This window comes from Pelodiscus sinensis, chromosome 3, assembly GCF_052426305.1.
Source record: "Pelodiscus sinensis isolate ZL-2025 chromosome 3, ASM5242630v1, whole genome shotgun sequence".
NCBI lineage: Eukaryota > Metazoa > Chordata > Testudines > Trionychidae > Pelodiscus > Pelodiscus sinensis.
The window spans coordinates 154,833,993-154,861,747 of record NC_143054.1 but is presented as its reverse complement, the minus strand read 5'-3'; the positions used below and the strand labels follow the sequence as shown (position 1 = coordinate 154,861,747).

General features: G+C 45.7%; 1 protein-coding gene across 7 annotated transcripts in view; it reads right to left on the bottom strand.

Moving 5' to 3' along the window:
• Positions 1-27,755, bottom strand: part of LYPLAL1 (lysophospholipase like 1) — a 90,860-nt gene that overhangs the window by 42,984 nt on the left and 20,121 nt on the right. For 6 of the 7 annotated variants that reach the window (XM_089777452.1, XM_089777454.1, XM_089777455.1 and 3 more), the window contains exon 3: positions 18,241-18,410. In XM_089777452.1, coding sequence (XP_089633578.1) covers positions 18,241-18,410 — 170 coding nt within the window. Of the gene's footprint in view, positions 1-12,798; positions 15,009-18,240; positions 18,411-27,755 lie in introns of those variants that run through there. The other variant, XM_089777457.1, reaches the window with a different exon arrangement.

Below are 27,755 nucleotides of genomic sequence, written 5' to 3'. Positions count from 1 at the left end.
CAGGGTCTAGACCGTTAGGGCCACCGGCGATGGTAGGGCCGGTACCCTCCCAGGCATCGGGGGTCCCGAGTGCATCTCCAAGCCAGGCCAGAGGGCAGTCCCTTCGGACGTGTCCAGTCGCCCGACAGAGAAAACACCGGGCCTCCCCCATGGTGTAATATACCCGGTACTGGGCCCCTTGATAAGGCACCAGAAATGACACCTCTAGTGCTCCTCCACCACGTCCCGCCAGCACGAGTTGGATTTGCACCTGTCGGCAGAAGGAAAGAACGTGGCGGAGGGTAGAGTCCTTGCAGCCCAAAGGAAGGGGACTAAGGACTGACAAGGGCCTCCCCAGGGTGGAGAGGAAAGGGAATAGGACGGCACTGGGGAGGAAGGGTGTAACGGAGGAAAAAAACCACTCGTACACCCAGGTTCTCCAAAGGCTCGAGTGGGACATGGACTCCCCCCACCGCCAAACCCTTCTCCACCGCTTCCTGGGCAGCGGCCTCCGACGCCAGGAAGAATACCACCTTCCTGAACATCCTGGAGGCCACCACCACAGCCGAGGGCCCCACCACGCGTGCCACACGGGGTGAGACCGACACCAGGAGGCAACGAACCCCGTGCCTCCTGATCAGGGTAGGGAAGGGGTTGTGGCCACCGGGGATGGAATTCCAGTACACGGCTTCTATGGATCGGGAGGCAGCAGGCGGGGGGTGGCAGCTACCTGGGCATATGCCGTGGAGGCCAGGACACTGTAGCCCCCAGAGCTGGTGGAAGGAACAGGGGGACAGGAAAGAGGGGAAGCCGCGGCCGAGGGAGGTTAGCCTTCGTCACTGGAGGTTTTGCCTTCCGGGTGGGGCTCTTTCCCTTCTTGGTCCCCTGGCCCTTCCTGCCTTTCAGGGAGGCTTTCTTGGTGGTGACACCAGTGGCAGAAGGTGCCGTGGCAGGAGCAGTTGGGGTTCCGGAATCCCCACCCATGTCCACCACCTCCGCTGCATGAATGGGTGGCCCAGCAGCCTCAGAGGGTTCAGGGTTCATAGAGGCAGTGAGGGAGGGTGGGCAAGGGTTGGCAGGGACATCACACGACTTCCCCTCCATTATGTTCATGGATGGAGGGGCGGGGGAGACAGGAACAGACAATTAGGGGAGACCAATAGTGCCGGGGGTGGAGCAAGGAGCAGGAGAGAGGGGGAAGAGGGAGGGAGAAAAAAGCTCACCACTCTCCCCGCTAGGCTGGAAGCGGGGTGAGAGGCCAGCAACACACATAGGAGGAGAGGAGAGGGGGTAAAGGAACAAGGGGTACAGCTCCCAGCACAGGACGGTAAGAGCGGCTCCTCTGGCTGCACTGGGAATGTGAGAGGGTCAATTCTTGAAAGGCATGTGGGAAGTGAAATGTTGTGTGGGGGGAAGGTAACTAAGGGTATGTCTACATTACAGCACTAATTCGAACTAAGCTAATTTGAACTAACGGATCTAGACTAAAAAACTAGTTCGAATTAGCATTTTGCTAATTCGAACTAGCATGTCCACAATAAGTGGACCCTGAACCGGGCTTAAGGATGGCCGGAAGCAGTGCCGGCAGGGCACCAGAGGAGGACTTAGAGCGTGGAGATGCTGTCTCAGGCTAGCTGAGGGCTGCGCTTAAAGGGTCCCGAACCCCACCCCGGACAGACAGTTCTCAGGGGTGCCCCGCTTGCAAAGCAGTCCTGGCTTGGAGTGCCCGGACTACGCACACTGGGCACATCACACCACTCGGCCATCAGCCCAGCTGTACTTGCCGCAGGCTGCCATCTGGGGAAAGGGGGCAATTGGGGGGCTGCAGGAGAGCTTCCACCCCCAGAAGCCCGCAGAGCCAGCCCAGTCCTCCCCATCGGGGGCTCGTACCCCATTCCTCCCTCACCTCCTTCCACTTACCCTTCCCTAGCCCCTTTTCTTGATGTACAAAATAGAGGACAATTGTGTTCAAAAACGGAATCTGTCTTTATTGAACAAAACTGGGGGAGACTGGGAAAAGGAGGTGGGAGAGGGGAAGAGAGAAGCTGGGAGAGGGGAGGGCAACTAAAATGATCAGGGGTTGGGAACACGTCCCATATGAAGAGAGGCTAAAGAGACTGGGACTTTTCAGCTTAGAAAAGAGGAGACGGATGGGGTCAGGATAGAGGTCTCTAAAAGCAGGAGTTGGGTGGAGAGGGTGCATACAGAAAAGTTCTTCATTAGTTGCCATAAAGGAAGACTAGAGGACACCACAGGAAAGGAATGGGTAGCAGGCTTCAAACTAGTAACAGAAAGTTGTTCTTCACAAAGCAAAGAGTCAACCTGTGGAACTCCTTGCTGCAGGAGGCTGTGAAGGCTAGAACTAGAACAGAGTTTAAAAGGAAGTGAGATCAAGTCATGGAGGCTGGGTCCATCGAGTGGTATTAGCCAGGGGGTAGGAGTGATGTCCCTGCCCAAGGTTTGTGGAAGGCTGGAGAGGGATCGCACGAGACAAATGGCTTGGTCACTGTCTTCGGTCCATCCCCTCCAGGGTCCCTAGGGTTGGCCGCTGTCGGCAGACAGGCTACTGGGCTAGATGGACCTTTGGTCTGACCCAGGACGGCCATTGTAAGCTCAGGGCTCAGGGTCGGGGGTCTCAGTGGACCCCCTTGATTCTCTTGCACACCTGCTCCTGGGTGGCCAGGCTGGCAGCTCTCCTGCCCTAGACGGCCACTTTCCTGTGCCTAGTGCGGAGATCATGGGCGAGGTCCACGATGTCCGCACTAGCCCAGGCGGGTGCCCGCCTCTTGCGGTCCCGGGCAAGGTCCCGGGAGCCGCCAGCCTGGTCCCGGGAAGAGGCGGAAGGCTGGGTGGCATCGGGTGGGTGGCTCGGTCCGTGCCAGGTGCAGGGTCTGCTGGCTGGGTGCTGGCAGGCTTGCACCTGGCACAGGCACCGTAGCCAGCCCGTGCCCCTTTAAGGGGTCCGGGGAGGGGAGCAGACGAGTTTCCCTGGTGTTGGCCAGAGTGGCCACCAGGGAAAGCTGGGGAGGGCTAGCCTCCCACTAGTTCGAATTAAGGGTCTACACAGCCCTTAATTCGAACTAGCTAGTTTGAACTAGGCTTAATCCTCATGGAATCCTCATGGAATGAGGATTACCTAGTTCGAACTAAGCGCTCCGTTAGTTCGAATTAAATTCGAACTAACGGAGCGCTAGTGTAGCGCCTATGAAAGTTAGTTCGAACTAATGTCCGTTAGTTCGAACTAACTTTGTAGTGTAGACATACCCTAAAGGAGAGTGGGAGGCTCAGGCGCCAAACGAGATGACAAAGGGGGTTATGGGCACACGAAAAGAGGAGAGGGGAATGCAGGCTGTGAGGAGGGGTCTGCTCAAGAAACCAGGGGGACAGCAAGACACTGCTGGGGGGGGGGGGGAAACTAGTGTGCCCACGGGCACCTAAGCGGCAGGCTCGCAGCACCAGCTGCAGTACCCACCAGAGCAAGAGAGGGGCGGGGAGGCAAGCAGTGGGGCCAAGGATGGAGATGGCCCCTGCAGCGGCTGGGGAGGGAACAGCAGCAGCAGAGATGCAGGGGAGACAGTGGTGGGCAGAGAGAGCCACCCCGCAACCCCAGAACCCCACAAAAGTTGTACCAGCTGCCACCTAGAAGTCCAGATGGCAGGATGCCCCTCACAAACACTCCCCTCTCTCCCCCCACAGACTTGTGGAGGGGAAGGAAAAACCCCAGGAGCTGCTGTAAAGCAACTCCCTTACCTCCTCTACTCCAGAGGGAGTAGCAGTTGCAGGAAGGGTGAAGTCCAGGCCTGTAGCAGTGAAGAAAGGGGCCAGGCAGTCCCCAAAAAGATGGAAAATGGAGGTCCCACTCCCCTATCAGGGTGAGGGCAGCAAAGGCCCCCCGCACCCCCAGCAGTTCCTGCAGCCAGCTGAGGGGTGGGGAAAGGCTGCCTGCAAACAGAGCAGGCAGAGAGAAAAGGGGACTAGGCCCAGAATGCAGCCAGGGCCTGCCTGCCACAACCCCAGCAGCCTCCTCCCCCCGCCCCACACACACACCCCTCCCAAAAAGGAGAGGGGAGGAGTACAGGGGAGGAAAAAGCACAACAAGCCCAGACCAGCAGCCTGCTGTGCTCAGTGGAAGAGTGGTTCCTCTCTCCACCTCAAGGTCATGAGCCTATTGAAATCCGGGAGGTGGGCGGGCGTTAGCCCATCCACATCTAAAGGACCTCCCCACAGCCTGTGGAGTGTGAGGGTCAAAGGGTTAAAATGAGGGAACCGGATGGGGATACCAAGCAGAGAACCCTGGACAGCGCCCAGTGCCCCCTGACGGTCGAGAGAGAGCCAGTGGACGCTGCCCATTGGAACTCTGCCCGGATACGTGAGCGGATGCAGGAACGGAAATAGGCCCCACAGTCGCAGGCCCCTCTCCCGGCCAACCTCTTCTCCCTGGTTTTATAGATTGCCCATTTGGCCATAGCTAGGAGGAGGTTGACCAGGAGGTCCCGCGACTTTGTGGGGCCACAGATGGGATGTGCGTAAATTAACAAGTGGGGGGAGAAATGCAGCCAGAACCTCAACAGGAGGTTCTGGAGGAGCCGAAAGAGGGGCTGTAACCTGGTGCACTCGAGGTACACGTGCGCCAGGTTCTCCCTCTCGCCCCTTGATACTATTTGGTATCCAGGAGGTGGGCGGGCGTTAGCCCGCCCACATCTAAAAGACCACCCCCCATCCTGTGGGGAGGGTCCACAGAAACTGGAAAAGCCAACTAATTACGGGGGACAAATAATGAAAAAACAGGTATAGGTGTGAGGGTCAAAGGGTTAAAACGAGGGAACCGGATGGGGATACCGAGCAGAGAACCCCGGACAGCGCCCACTGCCCCCCGACGGTCGAGAGAGAGCCAGTGGACGCTGCCCATTGGAACTCTGCCCGGATACGTGAGCGGATGCAGGAACGGAAATAGGCCCCACAGTCGCAGGCCCCTCCCCCGGCCAACCTCTTCTCCCTGGTTTTATAGATTGCCCATTTGGCCATAGCTAGGAGGAGGTTGACCAGGAGGTCCCGCGACTTTGTGGGGCCACTGATGGGATGTGCGTAAATTAACAAGTGGGGGGAGAAATGCAGCCAGAACCTCAACAGGAGGTTCTGGAGGAGCCGAAAGAGGGGCTGTAACCTGGCGCACTCGAGGTACACGTGCGCCAGGTTCTCCCTCTCGCCCCTTGATGGAAGGGGAAAGAGGCAGAGAGAATCAGCAATCCTGGCTAATTAGGGATAGCAGAGACAGGGCGGCTGCTAAATCAATTAAGGCCCAGGTGAAACTAATTGGGGCTGCTTGGAGGCCTATTTAAGAACTCTTCCTGTGGGTGAGGCAAGCATAAGTTTGGAGAGCTGTGAAAGAGTTTTGGAGAGTGGAGGAGGAGTTTGGAGCAAGAAAGACACCGGAGAAGCCAAGAACCGGAGAACAGCGTCAACCTTGTTAAAGACTACAGGGAGACAACAAATCTCAAACCAGGGTGAGTGAGCTATTTACTGTGACTCCTAGACTGTGGGACAGTGGGCTGAACATGGGTCAGGGGCCCAGGAGTGGGACTGACTCTGCCACACCATGTGAAGCAAAATCTGTTGTTTCAACCATAATACTTAAACCCAGGAATTGACAAATTTTCTATCATAATTCAATTATTTTAATTTCTCTGCATTACTCACAACCCACTATTTTTCACTCAAACAATGGCTTGGGTTTTATGTGTACATGAATGTGAAATTTCTTTACCCAGAATGGAGGATGCTTTATCTAGGGCAGCGGTCCCCAACCTTTTGGCAGGGCCACCCATGCACCGTGCGGCCAGGGGGCGGGGCCGCCCATGCACCAGGGGTGGGGCTGGCCCCGATCACTCGGCAGGCGCACAGAAATGGCCCGGCGGGCGCCATAGCGCCTGCGGGTACCATAGTGCCCGCGGGCACCACGTTGGGGACCACTGATCTAAGGTCTCTTAGAAGTGCTCTGAATACCAGCCAGCATATTGGATCTTCCAATTTCCCTTGTAACAATCAGTTTGATTTCCTATCCCTGACTCCTAAATGTCTAGTTCTGTGTGTCTTAGACTTGCAGCATGGTTTTCTGAAATCATTTACTAGTAAATCTGCTATAGAGAATAATCTTAGACCCGTGGTCCCCAACGTGGTGCCCGCGGGCGCCATGGTGCCCGCTGGGGGATTTCTGGGCACCCGCTGAAACATCTGGGCTGGCCCCGTCCCCGGGCGCGCGGCTCATGCATGGCCCCGCCCCCGGGCGCGAGGCAGCCACGCAACATTGGGGACCACTGTCTTAGATTTATGGTAGAATGAACTAGATGGGAAGTTAGGCTTTTCCATCTAGATTTGAAGTGTTCAAGGAAACAATTCTACAGACCCACAGCTTACCCCATAACGAAGAGTTCCCTATTATCCAACTTAAACATGCCCTTTCTTAATTTCACAAGGTAGCTCCATAAATAATTCCACCTTTCCTCCTTAGTGTTTAGTGCTCTGCAGCACAAAGGCTTAGATTTATCTCTGACAATGATGTGAATCATGAGTTGCTTCACTGAGTCATAATCATGGTGGTATAGCTCATTTGACTGAAGCAAGAGGAGACCCAAGCCCTTAATCATCAATTAGCCAAATGATATAGTGTCAGCTTTTTATAATCTTTCCTCATTTGTCCATTCCTTCTTCGATAATTTTTTCTACTCTTTCTTGAATTTTTCAAGTTTATCAATACATTTCTGATTATGAAGTAGGCAGAAATGAAAATAATATACCCTATGTAGTCCACCAGTATGGCATGAAGACAGAAAATTACCTTCTTGCCCGTTTTACAGCCATGATGCCATATATGTTCAGGTCTAATTTTCTGTCTATTCTTTCAGCATTACTGATTCCCAAACTAAATCTTTCTATAGAATACCTGACTATAGGATAACTATTACTCAAAGTATTCTCATGTGTTTCCAAGACGACACTCTTTGTTGTTTTCTGCTCATCTTTCTGCCCTCTCTAGGGACGATTTGTCCAATTTCTCTTTCCCCGATGGTGAATACAACAAAATATCCCAACAAGAGACCTGCAAAGAGAGCCAAGTGCTCTTTACTTACTACTTTCAGATCAGTATTTTTATAAGCATGAACACACTACAGTATCCCAACTTGACACCACCCCCCAACCTGTTAAGGGTTTGCATTGAGCTGAAGAGAAATATCAAACAAGAACAAAATACAAAAGCATGTATTTAGCTGAACTGCAAAAGTAGGTGAGGCAGGAGAGAGAGTGTTTTTATAAGACACAATAAAAGGCTATTGTTATGTTATGTGTGAACAGTTACTGTGTTCCAGAACTAATAGGACACACAAATGAATATTACAACAAAGAACATTTTCTTTATCTAGTCCATACAAAGAACTACATGACCATTATGGTCCTTTGTAATTTCCTCTGAGCAAAAACCTTGTCTCTTCATTTATCTTGAAAGCACTGCTACCGTACTCCCATCCTTATCCCCAGCAATACTGAAATGCATCATTTAGTTTTTTCCTCTGTTCAGTGATATCTTCAAGCCTTTATAAGGATAAAGGCAACTTCCTTTTAGTAGTCAATTACTTTTCTCTTTTTAAAAACTAGGAGCATGAATGAATTTGCTGTCCAGGTTTCTCTCCTGACTAAACACTCAGGCAACGTGACATGTTTTCAACAAACAACTAAGTGGCACACATTCAACATTTTTATTGGAAATGTGATACTTTTCAGCTGTATGTATTGTTTCATGTTGGAACTCCAATTTTGCCACATCTCATTTGATATAAAAATGCATTTTCAAAAAACCTGCAATTTTTAATGTTCACTGGCAGGAAAGTAAAGACCAGCAAGAAAATATTAATTAATCTTTCATCTGGACATCTTATTACAACTATGATTTAAGCCCTATTTCTGTATACCTTTTTGAAGATGAAAGCACAGTGCTGAGAAGATATGTCAAACATATCAAGATTACCAGCCAGGTGAGAGAGGCATGCACGGATTGTAAGCACTTTCCTCTCACTCACTTAGTGTCCGGAGAATGGAATGAAAAGCAAGCCATGTCCCTGAGCACATGGCTGCTGCCCCTCCCCAACTCTCCTGAAATGGCACCCTTGTAGATCTGCTCTCACTGACTGGCTGGCAGTATTGAGGTTTAGTTTTGTAACAGTTAATTAAATGTGCTTTTGCTGGTACAGTTTATCCCAGCTTCCCAAATGAAATAATCTATACTGGAAAAAAATGACTTTTTCCCCTAGTATAATTGCATGTATACTTGAACTTGTACTGGTATAAAAGCATTATTTTAAAAAAAATCCCCAAACACACTACTGCCTACCTAATGCCTCCACTGCACATTATTCTGGCAAAAGTTTCTCACGTGGACTTGGCCTTGCAATGCTCTATAAAAAGAACAAATTCTTTGGCTAACAGGAATTTTAAACAATGGAACAATATTGCTAAGTGAGGTTTTTGAGGTCCTAACAGTGTTTCCCAGACAGGGTTCCGCAGACCATCGTCAGGGGTTCTGCGAGAAATCGTGAAATAATTTTTTTTGAAATACTGCAAACAATTCCAAATATCCCTTGAAATATCATGGGAATTTTTGTCCGGCAATTGGCAATACTGTACTGGAGTAATCTTCATACTCTACCAACTGCCTCTTTGTTTTGGTCAGTTCGTATCTAAGGTTATATTTAGTTGTATTGTACCTGCCCTTCTGCTTCCCAGAATTCTCCGTGTTTCTATTCTTTTCTAGTGCACGTTACGGTCGTTCGATATTTTGTAGATTTGTAGTCTTTGTGCAGTTTTGTAATTAATATTTTTACTGAGACTGTGGTTGTTTTCGAGTATCTAATTTCATCTATGTAACAGTATTTTCATACGGCCGTCAATTAAAAAGAATGTGGAAATATATGAAAAGAAGGTGCGTCAGTGAAGGAGAAGATAGTGAAAATGAATCTCAATTATCAGAGCCAAGTACGAGTGAAACAGGAAGAGAAGTGACTGATAAAAAAAAAATTGCCTTTACAATGACAGTTACTTAGCCATAGGTTTTACATAGACTGGAGATGAAAATTGCCCCGTTCCATTGTGCACAGCTATGGCCCTGGCCAAGTTAAATCAACACTTCACTACTAATCACAGCTGCTTGTCAAATAAAACAGTTATTACTTTCAATGACTTGGATTCACAGAAAAGCTTGACCAGTACTTTCCTTCTCTGTCATCAGAAATGTACGACTGGGTTAGAAACCCTTTTGTTGAGTTCTCACAAAATTTACTCAGTCTGCAAGAAGAAGAACTGACTGAACTATGGTGCGATCGAACTTTGAAGATAAAATTCAACGAAGTGCCACGATGTGTTTTGGATTTCAATAAGAAGAGAGTATCCTGTGATCTCAGCAAAAGCAGTGAACATCTTACTCCAGTTTTCAACATCTTCCCGCTCTGAACAAGCTTTCTCTTGTCTTACAAACATTAAAAGCAAAGAAAGAAATTGTCTGCTGGTCTGTCGAGGAAGAACTGCAAGCGTGTTTGTCTCAAATTCAGCCAAGAATTCAACATTTGTGCAAAAAGAAACAAGCCCAAGAGTCGCACTGAAAGTAAACTTTATATTGACTTTGGAGGTGAATTTTATTTTGATTTGATATTTGAAAAAAAATTAGATAATACGAAGACAGGAAAAAGCTCCAATTTTTTTTCTTACAATGCAAGCTGATTATTTTTATATATATTATAAATAAATAAATAAAAAACCAACTCTTTACAAATACATTTTCTTGACAATAATTTAGCAGTAATTGAATTGCACTCCCTGCTGTCAACTTTTTCTGGCCAAGCAAACATTTTCATAGGTACGGGTTCCTCGGGATATGAAAAATTATTTTAGGGGTTCCTCCATGGGAAAAAGGTTGGGAAGCACTGTCCTAACAGATTTGATTACCTCCATTTATGTCTACCTTTCCACCATACTGCGTCTCCAAACTATGGATGTTAGATATTGTGTAATTTAATAATAGTGTAATTACACCAAATCTTAGCAGTTACATGATTATTCGATAGCCCCCATGGGCAGAGCTGGCAGCTAATTTGCTCCTGGCCCCACTCCTGGGAAGGTTGGGGTAGGGGATTGAGGTACAGGACAGGGTGTGGCATCTGGGAGGAAGTTTGGGTTACGCATGTAAAATCCCATTTAGTTAGTTAACTGGTTACAGTTAAGTTTGACTGGTTAACTGATTAAAGCAGGGGGCCATACCCTCACCATGGTAGGGCCCGAGAGGCTGTAGCAGTTCCAGCCTGCAGTTGGCTGTTCTAGCCCCCTCTGCTTAACTACATTAAGGGTGAGGCTTACCAGTAAACCATTAAAATCCCTAATTTGAGTGTAGGAGGGACCTTCTGGTTTCTAGCCAATGGGAGGTAAGAGATTGTGCTGGGGGTGGCGTCAGTGCACAAAGCCTCTCTCAGTGGTGGGTGGCGCACAAACACACGACACCCTCATCCAATGTATGGGGTTGTGACAGGCAGTGCTCCCTCGAAGCTGCAGGGCAGCACAGCTTCACAGGTGATTAATCAGCTCTGGCCCAATCAGAGGCTCAGGGCTCCATGCATGGAGCTGACTGACTGGGCAGGGGTGATTAATCACCTGTGAAGCTGTGCTGCCCAGCAGCTTAGAAGGAACACTGGCAGCAGGTAGGGAATCTGGCTGAGGCTCCCATTGGGCTGCGGGATGATGGGAGACCAGATCTGGCCTGTGGGATGTATTTTGCCTGTCCCTGACCTAGTATGTCTTTGTCATAGTGTGGGTCTCATTCTGGCCCTAATCTCAAAGACACTTATCAGCATGAAAAATTCCATTTTAAGTGGGCTACATTTGAAGGCTTGGGGTTTATATGCAGCAGAGACGGTCTTCATGGAAATGTTTATAAAGTTGAGCACACAGTTGGCATTAAAATAAAATAAATGCTAAAAGCTAGCTGTAATATTTTGAAAATTGAAGACCGATCAAAAAGTTGACATGTGTCACTTCCTCTTCCCCCCCCCCTCCTTTTTTTTTTAAATAAAAAAACCCAGCACTAATACTACAAGATTGGTATATAGAATCACATTTATACCAACTGGAAGATGACCCAGAAAGTCTTTTCCAAACCTAGGATCAATGATTGCATTAATTTATGAAAATATTCTAACAGACATTTATAGGAATATGGCAAGTTAGAGATCAAGTGCCAGTTCTGATTCAGGATTGCTTATTACCATCTGGTTGGTAATGCCCAAGTATTATGAAATCCATATACTACTTGCTCAAAACAATATCGACAAATTTGAATATTGGTGTGAATTCAATGAGATTAAATTCTATGAAGAGAAATGCAAAGAAGTGCATTTAAAGGGGGGAAAACATGAATGCCTAACTACAACATGAGAAATAACTGGTTCACAGGACCTGAGAGCCATAATGGATCTCAAAATTGAACATGGCTCAACAATTTGTTGCAGTTGTGAAAAAAGACTAACAATGTCCTGGTATGTACTAACTGGAGTGTTATAAGTAAAACATGGGAAGTAATTATTCTGCTTTACTCAGCCCTGGGGAGACCTTGGTTGCAGTACTGTCTAATTGTGGGCACCATACTACAGGAAAGTGTGGAGAAACTGCATAGTCCAGAGGAGAGCAACCAAAATGATCCAAGGTTTAGAAAACCGATGGGGAAATGTTAAAAAAATGGACATGTTTAGGCTTGAGAAAAATAGGTTAGGACCTTGTAACAGTCTTCAAACACTTTAAGGGCTGTTCAAAAGAGAACTGTCCTCACTTGTCCTGTTTTCAGTGGATGTGGGAAACAAGTAGTAATGGACTTAATCTGTGATTGAGATTTTGGTTAGATATTAGGAAAAACTTTCTAACTAAGGATAGTTAAGCTCTGAAATAGACTTCCAAGCCAGGTAGTGGAACCCCATTTTTAAAAGTTTTAACGAACACCTGTCATGGATGGTCTATGATGTCCATTATATGTGATCAATAATAAATACATATATTTAAAAATTATCTGCATTATAAAGACATGAACATACCTAAACTGAGTTACTGCTGATGTTATTGCTATAATCCTTGTTTTTCTCCAACCCTTCCCTACTGTTTTTTTAAAGCCTCGTTCCTGTATCATTAATAGCTAATTATAATCCAACTCTTTCAAGACTTAAGTCTTTCTGTGTGTGCTGCAAGACAACTAGAAGAGTTTTGGGTGCTGTAAAAATAAAACCATCAGCAAAGAAGCTGAAGAATATGATCTCGTGGCAGACATTATTAGCGATATCGACCCACTGCTGACACATCCATTTGACATTTCTCCTGTTCACACAGATATGAAGAGGAAAGAAGACTAGGAAGGGGTGGGAGTATGACCAGTGGCCAATATAAAAGCTGGATCACAAAAACCTTCACCCCAAAATATAAGTGAAAGTGTAATTCTTACCAAATTTGACATATATATTACAGCATCAAAATAAGTTCACTTATTGGGAAGAATGACCGATAGTTCTGGTTTGAGTCATTTGTTTTTTAAGTAAGGATGTTAAAAGGCGGGCAACTGGGTAATCATGTAGTTGATACAATTTGTATCGATTACATGATTACCTGATAAGAGAAGGCACTACCCCAGCTGCAGCTCTGCAGTTTAAATGTAGTTAAGAGCCAGGAGCGCAGGTAGTCTGGCTCCTACTACATTTAAATTGCAGAGCCACAGTGGCGTAGCTTCTGAACTTAGCACAAGCTGGGACTGAGCCAGGCTTGCTGAGTCCTAATCCAGCAGCCCCTGTCTGTGGCACATCCCAACAGGGAGCTGCTGTGGAAAAGCTGCTCCTGTCTGTGGAGGGTCCCAACTCCCCACTGGGATCTTCCATGGAAAGGAGCTGCTGCAGGAGCACACTCCCCTTAGCATTCTGCACTGCTGTCCCTATTTGTGGGGGTGGGCAGCCATAGGGGGTGGGCATAAGTGGCAATGCGGAGATGGTGCTGCAGGGAACTAGCTTTGAAGCTAGCTCCCACCAGCACTGGCTCTTGCTCTCCCCCCACCCCCACCCACACCTTGCTGCCTCTGATATAGGGACTGCAGGATGCAGCAATGTGAGTACCCGATAAGCCTAGGCTTAGGGATTTAGATAATCTACACTGCCACATCCTGGGTGCTGCACACATACCCACGCACACACAAAATCCTACTTCATCCTCTCAACTGTCAGACACAAAAGGAATGGGTTGTAGCATAATCCCTAAATTTACCTTTAGAGAGCTCTGTAATCAGTTCCCTTACATGAAAGACAACGTACTTCATCCTCCAATAATTACAAAAGATGCAAGATGAGGACTTTGAGGTTAGAGACATAAAAAAAGCCATGGCTGTAGATGAAGTTGTTTGCCCAGCCTGCTTTAATGATTTATTGTTGATTTTTCATCTCTCAGTACTTACAATGCCTTCTTTCTTTGGGATATCAAGTGCCAAGATATTTCCTCCCCCATCCCATTTTCACACATACTGAGAGGGATGACTAGGCCAATATTTACAAGACTCAGCCCTTTCATGTTACTTCCACCATGGTCCAGTAGCTATGTAAGAAGTCTAGCAATAAACAAAAAAGTGGTAGTGTGTCATGTTATTGTTATAGTACAAGGGGTCAGGAATCATGCATGTGTTTTTTGGCACATCATCAAGTCTACAGGACTGCTATTGAAAGTTTATTTTCACTGGCTGCTTATACAAGTAACTACAGGTGGCAATGACCAACATGCTTGGATCAGCATTTCTGTGGTATACAAAAGTGACCTGTAAAACTAGGAAAGCAGTAGTAAATCAAGGGGGGAAAATGAGGGGGAAAAAGTCAGCTTTTGCTTAGGTATTCAAATATCATAACCGAACATTACTGCAGGCTTCAATAGTAACTGACACCTTATTTTTAAATCCAAGCTTCTTATTTGGAATTCACACAACCAGAATGCTTATACTATAATGGTCAGTGCAGTATAAAAACCTACATATGAACAGAATAAAAATTCTCAAATGTTCTAAAATTTCAGCATCATTTGGGTATTTTAGGATCTGCCTAATTTGGCATTAAACATGGAAATTTAAGTCAAATCTGAGCAGTGTTAACATTCCTTTAATATTCATATAATACTACTACTACTTGTAAGGCTATTCTTAGCCAGTTATAACAAGGCCCAAAACCAACATGCACACAACTGAAAGGTGGAGGGAGAAGAAGGTAGGGAACATTTAGCAAGAAAAAGGCTTTCCTTTTTGAGTTCAGGATTGCGTTATTACTCCACAACAATTAAATAAATCCTTTTTTAAAACATGAGAAAATTCCTTCGTGGTGCTCTTTAAGTTCTTGTACCTTTGTAAGACTTTCTATGATGCCTTGAGAATCACTTCTAAAAGCTTTTCTTAAGAATTGTGGACTGTATACCACCTTCATTCAATGCACAGAACTGTCACCAAACTTATAGCACAATTAACACCTTACATCAAGTGTATTAAAAGACTATTAAATTTAGACGTGTATTTGAAAACAAAGATGTGATAATATTGAGGAAGGTCTTCTTCTGGTCTATAGGAATTAGTTTGATATGAAAGGGGAGGAGCGGCAGGTTCCACCTTGAAGCTGGGAGCAGTTGGATGAATCCTTTAAAACAGGGGAGGGGAAATTCTGGCCCACAGATGTGAGAAAAGACATGCCTCAATTTAAAGATAGAGAATTTAAACACAGAGGCTGAGACTTTCAAAAGAGACTAAGGGATGGAGACAAGGAAGATGTATTACTCCCTTAAGGGTTTCCCAGTTTTAAAGTTTGTCTCAGGCCCTGCAATCTCACTACTTTTATTTTTCTGAGGTCAGATGAAAAATCTAGCAGCAGAACGAGTCTGTGTGTGGAACATCTCTTCCCCAATCCCAGAAAAAAGCACTTGTTCTTCAGCTGCGTCCATGCCTGCAGGAATAACATGGGAAAGCCAGATCAAAGACTGTGCTGACTACCCACTTAAAACAATGAATTCTGCAGCCAGGACAATGAACAATCCAAAAAAAAAAAAAAAAAAAAAAAACTGTGTCCTTTAAAGAGCCACACAGGACTGGGGTAAGCAAAAACAAAGGCTGAATTGTCCAGGCTCCACCATTCAGGATTTCAATGGCAAGAGTCAATTGGCCATGATGGCAGAAGTTCCCACATTAAAAGGTTATTTTTTCCCCCAACCTGAAATATTTAGTACTGTAAACATAGACACTAAAGAGTCAGGCACTCCTATCATTCACCTCTGACTTATGCTATTTCTGTGCCCTCCACCAGGGATGTCAAATCCCAATAATTGGTTAACCAGTTAAATATGTTGAAAGTGGGGTAGACAAGTAGGCCACAGCCTGGCTGGCGCAGCCCTCTCATCCCAGATAAGGGCTGCTCTGGCCAGTTGAAGCAGCTCCTGCCTGTGGCACACTGCCCAGGTTGGGCCTGCCAGAGCAGCCCCTGCCTGTGGTGGGCCATCATGGTGGGTTAACCAGCTGAGTATTCGCATTCTTGCCTTCAAACCTTCTGCTTCCATTTCCTCACTTATAAAATAGGTGTTATACCCCATGTGCCTTGAGAGTGCTTAAAGACTAGCCGATATTCGTACAGTATTCTAAAGATGTACTGAGCTAAGCACTAAGTAGGATGAGTAAATGCATTTGTTACCAAGATCTAACACTACTGAATATTCCACAGGATTTTTGTTTTTTTCATGACAGAACTTCTCTGAAGCAACTATAGCATTAGAGGGGATACGTGTAACAATTTGTGTTGTCCAGATGCCTACTGAAATAAGAAACTACAATGCCTTTGAGAGAACTCAAGATTTACATTCTTCAGAAGCCCTCTAAATAGGAAGACGCCAGATACAAATAGCAAAGTAAAAACAGGCTAGACACTGTTGATTGGTATTTAAATTCCAACGATAAAGAAGCAGTTCAAAAAGCAAACAAACCAAAAGCTTATGTTTGATTTGATGGGACAGTGTACTAGGTGAGGCAAATTCTGTATATGTTTGCACTCACAGCACTTCATTTTAAGGGTGCATAGAATCATAGAATAATAGGACTGGAAGGAACCTCGAGAGGTCATCGAGTCCAGCCCCCCGCCCTCAAAGCAGGACCAAGCTCCGTCTACACCATCCCTGACAGATGTCTATCTAACCTGTTCTTAAATATCTCCAGAGGGAGATTCCACCACCTCACTTGGCAATTTATTCCAATATTTGACCACCCTGACAGTTAGGAATTTTTTCCTACTGTCCAATCTAAACCTCCCCTGCTGCACTTTAAGCCCATTACTCCTTGTCCTGTCCTCAGTAACCAAGAGGAACAAATTTTCTCCTTCCTCCTTGTGACACCCTTTTAGATATTTGAAAACCACTATCATGTCCCCCCTTAATCTTCTTTTTTCCAAACTAAACAAGCCCAGTTCATGAAGCCTGGCTTCATAGGTCATGTTCTCTAAACCTTTAATCATTCTTGTCGCTCTTCTCTGTACCCTTTTAACAGCCAAATTTGACCTCACTAATAGCTAGATCCTGAAAGGTACCAAATGCTCTCAACTCTGAAGAATGTCAATGAGACCTGGGGCTGCTCAGCACGTGTCAACCGACTCCAATGGGAACCCACAGTAAGATGCTCTCTCATTTTCTTACTACAGGCAGTCCCCGGGTTACGTACAAGATAGGGACTATAGGTTTGTTCTTAAGTTGAATTTGTATGTAAGTCGGAACTGGCTCCCGATTCAGCTGCTGCCACTGAAACTGACCAGGGGCTGACTACAGGAAGCCGGAGGCAGAGTTGCTCTGCCCCCAGCTTCCTGGAATCAGCCTGATCAGTTTCAACAGCTGCTGAATCTGGAGCCTGGGACAGAACAGCTGGGGCGCTGCTGGGTAGGTTCCCACAGGACCAACCCGGCAGCACCCCAGCTGCTCTACCCGAGGCGTCCCGCAACAAAAGCCTGGTCTGCTGGGGGTGGGGGGGTGCACTAGCTGCGCTCCCTCCCCCCCCAGCAGACCAGAGAGACCCGAGCAAAGCCGCACAGGCGGAGGGACCCCGCTGCCCGTGCGGCTTTGCTCCTTTGCCCCCGAGCAAAGCCGCACAGGCAGCGGGATGCCACCTGTGCGGCTTTGCTCCTGTCTCCCTGGTCTGCTGGGGGGGTCCAGCAAAGCCACTGGACCCCCCCAGCAGACCAGGGACACCCGAGCAAAGCCGCCGCCTGGGCGGCTTTGCTCGTTTGCCCGGGAGCAAAGCCGCCCAGGCGGCGGGAGCCCCGCTGCCTGGGCGGCTTTGTTCCCGGGCAAACGAGCAAAGCCACCCAGGCGGCGGCTTTGCTCGGGTGTCCCTGGTCTGCTGGGGGGGGGGGGGGGGGGGGAGTCCAGCGGCTTTGCTGGACCCCCCCAGCAGACCAGGGAGACCGGGAGAAGCTTTTCTTGCCCCGGAGGACACGGGTGGCGACTTGCCACCCGTGAGCTCCGGGGTGAGAAAAGCCCCGTTCATAAGTGTGGATCCGACTTAAGTCGGATCCGTGTAAGTCGGGGACTGCCTGTATATATTTTAGAAATATGCGACCATCTGCTGTTCAAGAACTCCCCCTAAACAATAAGAGCTAGGACCACCAAATTTGGTAGGCAGCTTCCTCTTATAACTTAAAGCAAGGCCTGGGTTTGGTTTTATCATGAGAATGGGCTATGCCTGGAATTCAATTGTCTCGTACAATGGGAAAAGGAAGGGTCTGGGAGGAGGGATAGTTACTGTAGAATGACTGCAGGGATGATAGGAAGGGGCCAGAGATGGGGACTGGGACAGCTATAGCTCCATTGGGCCAGCAGGGGCTAGGTGTGGAGAAAGGGACAGCTATTTCAGAGAGTTTGTGTCCGTCTGTTTCCCAGACAGGGGACACGCACTCCTCTGGCTCTGCCTGCTGCCACAGTCATGGGCTTCTCACCTGACCCCACGCTGCTGCAGTGACAGAGGGCTGGGGTTGTCCTCTCTCTCTCTCTGGGGCAATCTATCTACTGAACCCCTCATCCCAAGCCCCACCCCAGAACAAAGATTTAAATGAAGAAGAAAAACAAAACCTATTTGAGGTAAGGACCCAAGCAACACCGGGTAAATCTTCCAATAAAGGTATAACCTTAAAAAAAAAAACCACTTACCTAAGATTATCCTATTCTTGCTAATGCCGTATTTAACCTCATCATCAATCAAGTCTGTAAGTACATGACACATTGAATCAATGGTTTCAATGTGTTCTGGACCCTCATTAGAGATCTTCCATCTGTCAAACCACACAGTGGAGAGGGCCCCTCTCATGGGTGTATACGGTCTGAGGGAAAAGAAAAGAAAGATTGATTTAAAAATGTATGAAAACAAAAGTAGTCAGTACAATCATGGCAAATAGAATTTGGTGACTGACTGAAAAAGGAGATAAGGAATCAATTCACTGTCTCTGAATTCTAAAGGGGACTACTTTAAACATTATTCTCCACTGGTTTATACAAAGTCTTGTACATCAACAGGCATCCTTAAAGGGTGAGGACATTTACAAAACTGTTTAAAATACAAATGCAAATTTAAATCAGCAGAAGATCATGGATTCATTTCATACAGAAAGTCTTTTAGAGCCCAGCCTTGCCAAAAAATCTCTGCAGGTGTGACTGATTCCTGAGCATATGTCCTGTTGAAATAAATATACTGATCTATTTTCTATGGGTTACAACATCATCAAGTATCAGAGGGGTAGCCGTGTTAGTCTGAATATTACAAAAGCGGCGAGGAGTCCTGTGGCACCTTATAGACTAACGGAAGTGTTGGAGCATAAGCTTTCGTGGGCAAAGACCCAATTCGTCAGATGCATGTAGTGGAAATGTAACAACATCAAGTTACATAGTGTGTGTATCTTGAGGAGGAGGGCAAAGGAGTCCTGAATTTATATCTGGAATTAAGTGTGATGTTTTCTCAAAGCCAGTCTGGGGATTCAAAGACACAATTCCCATTGAAATTGATGGGAGAGGGGTGGGGTTTTTAAAAAGCATTCTAGGCACCTATGGACATTTCAGTCTGTGTGAGTGTGCTTATGAGACAAAGTGATTGAATGGTGAGAGAGTGTTTATCTTAATCTAAGTTACTTTCATAATAAGATTAAAAAACAAATTCACTTAATTTGGTCAGTGTGCAAGCTGAAATTAGAAATATAATTCTGCTTTTCTTTGTAAGACTGTAGTATCAGATTAATATTATAAATACCCTACATAGCATCCAAAACTCAAAGAAAAGTTGCGGTTCAAAGGAGAAAAGACTTTTTTTTTTATGATGATGATGAATTGGTCCCCTAAAATCTCCAGAAAGATGATCTAATTGTCTTACAATGGTAACATAACTCAATACTGAATCTACTGCACTGAGGTCAGTGCTTCATCTAAAATGGGTCAAAACCAAGACCCCTAAAATCCTTAATTGCTGTGTTTAATCAAGGGGCACATTTTTCACTCTAAACTTAAACTCAGAAAAGCTTGGATCAGATTACAATAGTTGCCTACAAACAGACAGCCTTTGATAAATTTGTCTGGCTTGGGAACCCTCTGAAAATAAAAATGAAGCCTTCACAGTCTTCTAATCTGTGTTTTCTCACTACTAAGGTTTAAACAAAATACTACTAAACCAGAACAAGAAAGCCACTAACAATCCCAAATATACTTATTAAAAGGGACAAATTCTGACCTCATTTATATAATTGGGCTTGCACATGTGTGAAACACAAGGGTCTAGTTCTAAACCAGAAAGATCGCTGCATCTCAGAACATACAGGGCAGCAGTTAATATTATTTGTATGACTGTGGCCGCAGTTATGATCAAGACCCCGTTGTGCTAGCCATTATATAAACACAGAAGAAAAAGACTTAGATGATAGGAGGGTGATAATAGCTAACCTGGATTTCTCAAGAACAAATCATGCCAAACCAGCTTACTTTCTTCCTTTAAGAAGGTTACTTGCTTAGTGTGGGGGCAGGGGAGGAGAAGGAGGCAAGCAAACATGATTTATCTTGATTACAGTAAAGCTTTTGACACAGTTCCACCCCCCCCCCCCCCCACTTACAAAACGTGATACAGATGAAATTACTATAACGTGGTGCATAGAACTGGTTAAAAACCACACACAGAGAGTAATAATCAATGGTTTGTTGTTTAACTGGGAGCACATATTTAATGGGGCCCCAGAGGGGTCTGTTCATCATCCTATAAAAGTCAAGATTTTTTGTGGACAATGGAGTGGAAAATATATTTAAAAAAATCTGTGCTGATACCAAATTCGGAGGAATTATAAGCACTTCAGGGGACAGCCAAGGGCCATAACGGTGGCAAAGTAGAGCAAGGCCTCGTTTCCTTTGACACCTTTCCAACCCATTCCAGGTGCAGGGTTCTGTAGTCCAAGGGTCCTCCATCTTCTCCAGGCACAAGGCTGATGGCAGTCCTGGAAACTCCTGTTCAGGGTTAGTCTCCTTTGGGGGGGAAGGGTGGTGCATAGCAAAGTTTCAATTGCTGCAGCAGGCTGGAGACATCTGCCTCCTTTTATTGCTTCCCCTCAACTTTATACTTCCTGCCCCCATACCTGTAAGAGAGGCAGGGCAGGAATAACTTGGCTCCTCCCACCAGGCAATCTAGTGATCCCTCATTCTCAAGTCTGGAGGCAGGCCACTAATCACACTTAATAATCAGGAATGACAGCCTCGTGGCTAGAGAGTGGTGGTTATGAATTAGGGAAGTGGGTTTATAGTCTAGATTCTGCCACAGATTATCTGGGTGACCATGGGCAACACGCTGAAGCTCTATGCTGTTATCACCCAATCTCTGGAGTTAAGATATTGTGACTTAACAGGCTAAATTAGCTGATCTTTGAGGAAATTAACACTGAGATCCTGAAATGGAAGGTACTATAGATGCAAAGCATTCATTATTTCTCTATGCTGCCTCAAAAGTCCCTAATTTTGATTGTCATTTACTGAAATGTGAATAACTGTGAGAAATCTGTCACACCTTTATAAGCCACTCCATTTTAAACTTTTTACAATTACTGTGCTAATGTGTAAATATTTCATGTGTAAGTACAAAACCATAGTCTGAAGACATTGGCAGAATGGTAAAAACAAATGCAATATTACTAATTTTCTTATCATAGTGCCTAAGGGTCACAATCCAGTGCCCCACTGAGCTACGTTCTTTGTATGCACAGCACGAAGAGCATTTACAATCTAAGAATAGGACTTGAGACAAGAGATGGAGATAGGCAGACTGACGTGGAAGTATTAACAATGAAATATTTTTAGTATGTGTATATATTTGTTACAACTAAAGATAGATTTAAAATTAAAGTCATGGTAAAATCCATTTTGTAATATGATCTTGCAGTAATCAAACCTGGGATAAAGGGTCTTAAACTGCAATCTTTATAAATCCCTAATGAAGGAGATGGGAGATTGATCCATTTAAAGAGCATAGGATCAGACCTCAAACAGGTTGCCAGGATACTTTCAGTTGTCACAAAGATGTTCTCACAACTAAATTTAATTTCTCAGAAATACAATACAAAAACTCCAAAAATAATCTTACTTTTCAGCTTTAGCTGCACATCTTCCTGTCCCATCTGTTTTAGTCATTTACCTTGTTCCTAAAACAAATCCCTTTATTAACCAGTTTAATACAACTCAGACATTACCACGGTAAACAAATATGTTTGGCACGGAATTATCTGCACAGCTCCAAGAACAGAGCACAATTTCTTTTTCTTCGTGGTTTAAGTGTATGAAAAAAGACCGCTATGTTACAGTGACATGAGGAGGTTGGTCTGAAACATCCCAAAAAAGCAATGCAATTTAAAGTACACTCAAAATTCAGTTTAATGCTGATCCTCATCTGACATCACCGCAACAAGGCTCTGAAGCAAAGCAGCTCTATGCCCACAAGTTCAGGGTGGACAGTTAAGGACAGCAGCAGATCACATTGTCTGACCAAGTCTACACTGACAAGTTACTGGGCAGACCTGTAACTTTCACGGTGTCCACACTGGCAAGGCATTTAGTGTGCACTAGGCTCCCCAATTAGAGCGTTCTAAGTACACCACCTCGGCGAGAAGTGTTGAGCTTCAGAGCCCTGCAAAGCCCCAGATATTCACAGGTACCCACCTCTAGGGTTGTGGATGCGGATATCTGAAGTTCATTTTTGCAGCTACAGATGTAGAAACAAATTTTTGTATCTGCGCAGGGCTCTACAGAGCTTTCTGTGCCAGCGCGGACACTGTGGTGTAGCACTGCGTCTTGGCTGACCTCTGGTACCCTTCCTACAATGCCTGGTCTGGCCTCTCTTGTCATCTCTTTGAAATCTACTGCCCTGCTCAGGTGACCAACACCGACCCAAGCATTCATTTTGAAATTTGAAAGCCCCCTTCCTGTTTGATCGGTGGCACGTGGTGTGCTCTCAGCACATTTCTCCAGCTGGCCATGCCTACTCCACACACCAGGAAATCCCCTGTTGGGGCAATGCTGAGGTTCTAGACTTCATCAATGTTTGGGGGAGAGGAGGCAGTCTAATCTCAGCTGCACTCCAATCTGGCCAGGACACACTGCAGAGTAGGGCCAAAATGAAGGTGGTGTGAAATGCCTACTACAAGATGCAGAAAACAAACTGCCGCTCTGGTACTGTACCCATGAACTGCAGAAAAGACAAGGAGCTGGATGATATACTTGGAGCCGACCACATCTCCACTCCAAAGACCCCTGTGGATGCCCTGAAGGCTCGGGGGCACCTAGCAGTGGACTGAGACAAGAGGGGGAAGTCGTGGCTGAGTGTGCTGAGGAGTAAGAGGGACCCAGAGCCAGAGAAGGTCTCTGCATCTGTAGAGGCTTGCAGACAGGAGCTGTTTTGTACTCCTGAAGAAGAGAGCCACTCGCAGCCCTCGGAGGCTGCAGATGTTGCGACTGGTAAATGGGTTGGGAAGTACTCAGTAACTTGTTGGAAGCGGGAGGGTTTCAGAAAGGAGGCTGGATTCGATGTGATGCTGCAAACAGCAGCGGGTAGGTCAGATGGCGGACTATTGATGCAATCTCTTATGTCTCGGTAATCCGCCTCTCAGACCTCATCGAAAGCTTCATGCAGTTGTTGTGCCACCCTTCTCCTCAGATTAGCTGGCAAAGCAAATGTGGCATTTGACCCCCTGCCCAACTGTTGGCTGACAGTTCCTTGCTACTGTGCCAGCACCTGGGGAGAGGAGAGCATGGCTGCACAAAGACGAGCCATGTACGGCACCAAATGGAATGCACAGTCGAGTAAAAGACCCTACTTCGCTTCCCTGCTCACTCTAACAGCGAAATGTTTTCCAGGGTGAACACAGCCTGTGGAAATGAGTGGCCCTTCCTAAAATTTTTGCTCCCTCCACCCCATTCATACCTACCCAAAACACAGCATGGCCATGCGCGAAGGGTAACCCCTACTCTCCAGCACGCTGTCTGGCTGCACCAAGGGATTCTGTGGCAAACGGCTCCCCTGCCCTTTCTCCTGCCCAGCTGTACGAAGCCGAAGCCATCCACATTTAATGCATGTTGCCCAGTGTCACGATCTTTCGGAAAAGGTTGTAATTATGGTCCTGCAGACTTCCATCAGCATGAGTTGACTTTCCCGCTCTGAAATAATTTGCAACTAAGCAAAAATTGTCTGGAGTAGCCAGCTTCCACAGTGCGATAGCCACACACTTTCCATCAACACTTTTCCTCATCCAAAAGTTCTGCCACTACTGCTCATCATCCCTGGCTTGCATGACGATGTGATCCCACCATTCAGTGCTTGTTTCCCAAGCCCAAAAGTGATGTTCGACTGCGGTCAGCACCTCTGTGAAGGCCACAAGGAATCTCATATTGTTTGAGCACTGTTAAGACTCATCATCATGCTTTGCAGGAATAACTCAACTGCCATGCACGATGTGTTAGCGAGACCTGTCTGTATTTTTGTCAACAACTGGGAGTCCATTCCCATACATCAAGTGGCAGAGCGCACAACATAGAAGCAGTTAAAAGAGATGGTGCCAAATGTGGACAGAAGCCCACCCAGATTGCCCTGAGCCTCTCCTCAAACCAGGGGGATAGCTGCCCAGAATTCACTGATCTGAAAGGTGCTGCCCCCTTTCAGTGCCACAAGTGTGGCCAAGCTAACACAAGCGGCATATGGACACCCCACAGTTGTTTTCACTACACAAAGTTGTTTTCCATGAACTGCACTGTAATTGCCAGTGATTTACATCGGCCAGCGCAGACATGGCCTCTGTCTTAAATTTAGAGCATCTTGCTCTTTGTGAGTTTAAATCAAACCTTTACTATTATTCCAATAGATTTTTGTGGTTCAGTTTTTTTTAACGGTTTTAAAAGAAAAAGCCCCACGTCCCTATAATTGCTATTTTCGAAACACTGAATACAAATTTATGGTCCACTAGGAAAATGTGTTTTAAAATGTGGATTAACATTCTGCGCTGATATTTTTAAAAAACAGAAGTTATATGAACTAGTTTGGAAACCATGAAAGACTCAGCCTTTTAAAAGGAAAAAAAAAGCCTTCCACCTGATCAATCCAACCTCAAAACTCATAGTCTGTTTTTTTTCCCTCTCTGTCTCTTCTACCTCCTTTCTCCCCCCAAATAAACATTAGAAATGCAACATTATAAAAGCCAAACTTATTCTAAATACTAAAAAAATTGGGAGACAGATCAAAATGCAAAAGAACACCAGGCACCCTGTAAACGGACTTTTTAAAAATACTTCCAAAGGACTTCACATCTAGTCTTCATTGTTTTGTCTGACTGAATTAAGGGATTTTTTTTAAACTATGCATTTTTATTATAATCGCTTGCTCAAGGGAATGTGTTAGGGATTCAATCTATAATTTCAAGATAAAAATTCACAATAGAACTTATGGATCCAGGAATCTGAACATGTGTATAAAAAAAAAAATCCAGCATGTATTATGAAAATCAGTGACTGATTGTACAACAGCTACTCATTTCAATTATTTACATTTTTAATTAAATACAAAGATAGCTGTCATGATAGATTAAGGGCCAGATTCAGAGGTAATGCATGAAGAAGTGTAAATTAGAGATACTTTAGGTAATTTAGAAGAACTTTAACAACATGTAAATCTAAGATGGCATAATTTATACACTAATGTGGAAAACAAATCAAAACAGAGAGGTAATTTACACCTTTTCCAGCTCTCTAGAGAGTAAGTTATACCATTTTAGACTCTTACACCTAGGCTGCATCTAGATTGGCATGATTTTCCGCAAATGCTTTTAACGGAAAAGTTTTCCGTTAAAAGCATTTTCGGAAAAGAGCGTCTAGATTGGCACGGACGCTTTTCCGCAAAAGCACTTTTTGCGGAAAAGTGTCTGTGCCAATCTAGACGCGCTTTTCCGCAAAAAAGCCCCGATAGCCATTTTCGCGATCGGGGCTTTTTTGCGAAAACAAATCTGAGCTGTCTACACTGGGACTTTTGCCTGAACGGGAGCAGAATAGTATTTCCGCAAGAAGCACTGATTTCTTACAGTAGGAAGTCAGTGCTTTTGCAGAAATTCAAGTGGCCAACGTAGACAGCTGGCAAGTTTTTCCGGAAAAGCAGCTGATTTTCCGGAAAAAATGGCCAGTCTAGACACAGCCCTAGGCTAACTCAATTTAAATAGGTCTAAATGAGTTTAAATCAATGGCAGGGAAGTCTAACTTATGCCAATTTAGGCATCACCTTTAAATAGGTCCTGCAAAATGTCATTTTGGAAATATTTTAACATAAAAACTGAGTATTATTGGTACTGTATTGATTATTTAATAAAAAGTTGTACTTGCATGCCTACAATATAACTTGAAAATGTTAATCAGCAAAAGCCTGGTAATAGCAAAAAGTTGACTGCCTCATATAAGCAAAGTTAACGGAATGAACTGCATCTTACTAATTTTAAATGTTTTTTCTTTCTGCTACTACAGAAGTGTAGTCCAACCATGGATTGTCAGCTACACTCTTTGTGTGACTAGCCCTCTGCTGCTGAAAACACACATGCTGAAAAACCCAGCTAGAAAACTGATGCTGGCCTGGAAAGAGGTTTTTAAGATGTTAAACTGCTTGCTGAGGTGCCACATGGCATGACAGCTGGGAATCTGTGGTGGAGCTAGCAGACCCGTACAAAGAAAGAAAAACGGAAAGTTCATATGTTACTTTCCTAGCCCCCCTCCCCCCCCCCGCCATATTCTAACTGGAGTTCTGTACATGATATTCTAATGGTGGATTTTTATTGGATTTATATTCAGGAGAGATCATTTGTGTCCAGCAACAGAGCAAGGTGCCAGATGAAAATGTCTGAAGTTCTAGGGTGACAATCGGGATGTGCTGAAGTCAATGGATGTTCCCCTATTGATTTCCCTGGAGCCAGAGTTTCAACCCTAGTGCCAATTTTTTGACCCATTGAAGTAATTTCCAGCAGCAGAGAATTAAGTTTAAGTTTCTGAGAGAAGCCCTCTCTAAGACAGGGAAAGTTGTCCTGCTCTGTCATCTCCCCCACCCGCGCTCTGCAGAGGTGGGGTATGAGGGCAGAGGGAGTGTGTGAATGTGTGTGAGAGCATGAACACTCAACTCTTAGAAAAAGTGCACTGCTTTTTAAGACAGGCACTCCTCTGAGTCATTTATCACCCATGCTTCAGCTGGAGCGGCTCCACTGTGTGTCCCCCTCTCCCTGACCCCTGCTCTGCAGAGATGTGGGAAACCCAGACTTCAGGACTCCCTCTCCCATCCCCTCTGCACAGCTAGCAGTAGACTCCTGGGAGCAACACAGCTGCAGGATGGAGCAACGGGAGGGGCAACTGAACAGATGCTGCCAGCTACAAGTATGCACTCAGCTAATCACCTGGGTAGATCGGGAGAGCTGTAAACAGGGGAGTTTGAGTGGGAGTTTGTAAGGGGAGTTTGGATTGTGGGACTTGTTTAGGGTTTGTTTTTGCTGTAGGGGGGTGTTTTGGTTTGTTTTTGCCGGACTAACAGGATTTAGGTGAGAAGGCTGATTAACATAGAGATAGCAGTGGCCATAACCCAAGCAGTGGAGGACACAATGAGACTGAGTGGATGTGGCAGCTGTGGTATGTATATGATTCTGGAGGGATACCTGAAAGGAGTGTTGTTTGTATGAAATGCCGCCTAATAGAACGGATGGAAGAAAAGATCCGAGGATTGGAGATGCAGGTGGAAACTCTGGTCGAGTTTAGAAGGGGGTTTGAGCAGATGATGGAGCAAAGGCATGAGGTGGCTGAAGGGGAAAGCTTAGACATGCAGACTGAAGCAGGATCAAAGGCCTCTGAGGGGGGACTCCTGGGCAAAGAAAATGGACAGTGGAAGCATATGACTATGAGAACCATGCAGAGGAAAAGATGGGCCAGTGAAGGAGAAATAGAGCTCAAGAACAGGTATGCGGAGTTGGAGAATGGAGAAGGATATAGCAGGTGGCCACTGAAGGTGGAAAGGCAAGGAATAAGAGAAGACTGGCTAGTCCCATACATAAAGGGGAAGAGTCAATGGAGACAACACCAATAATGAGCACCAGGAGGATACAGGATGGGTTGAAGAAGATTACAAGGGAAGATAGGAATGGAAA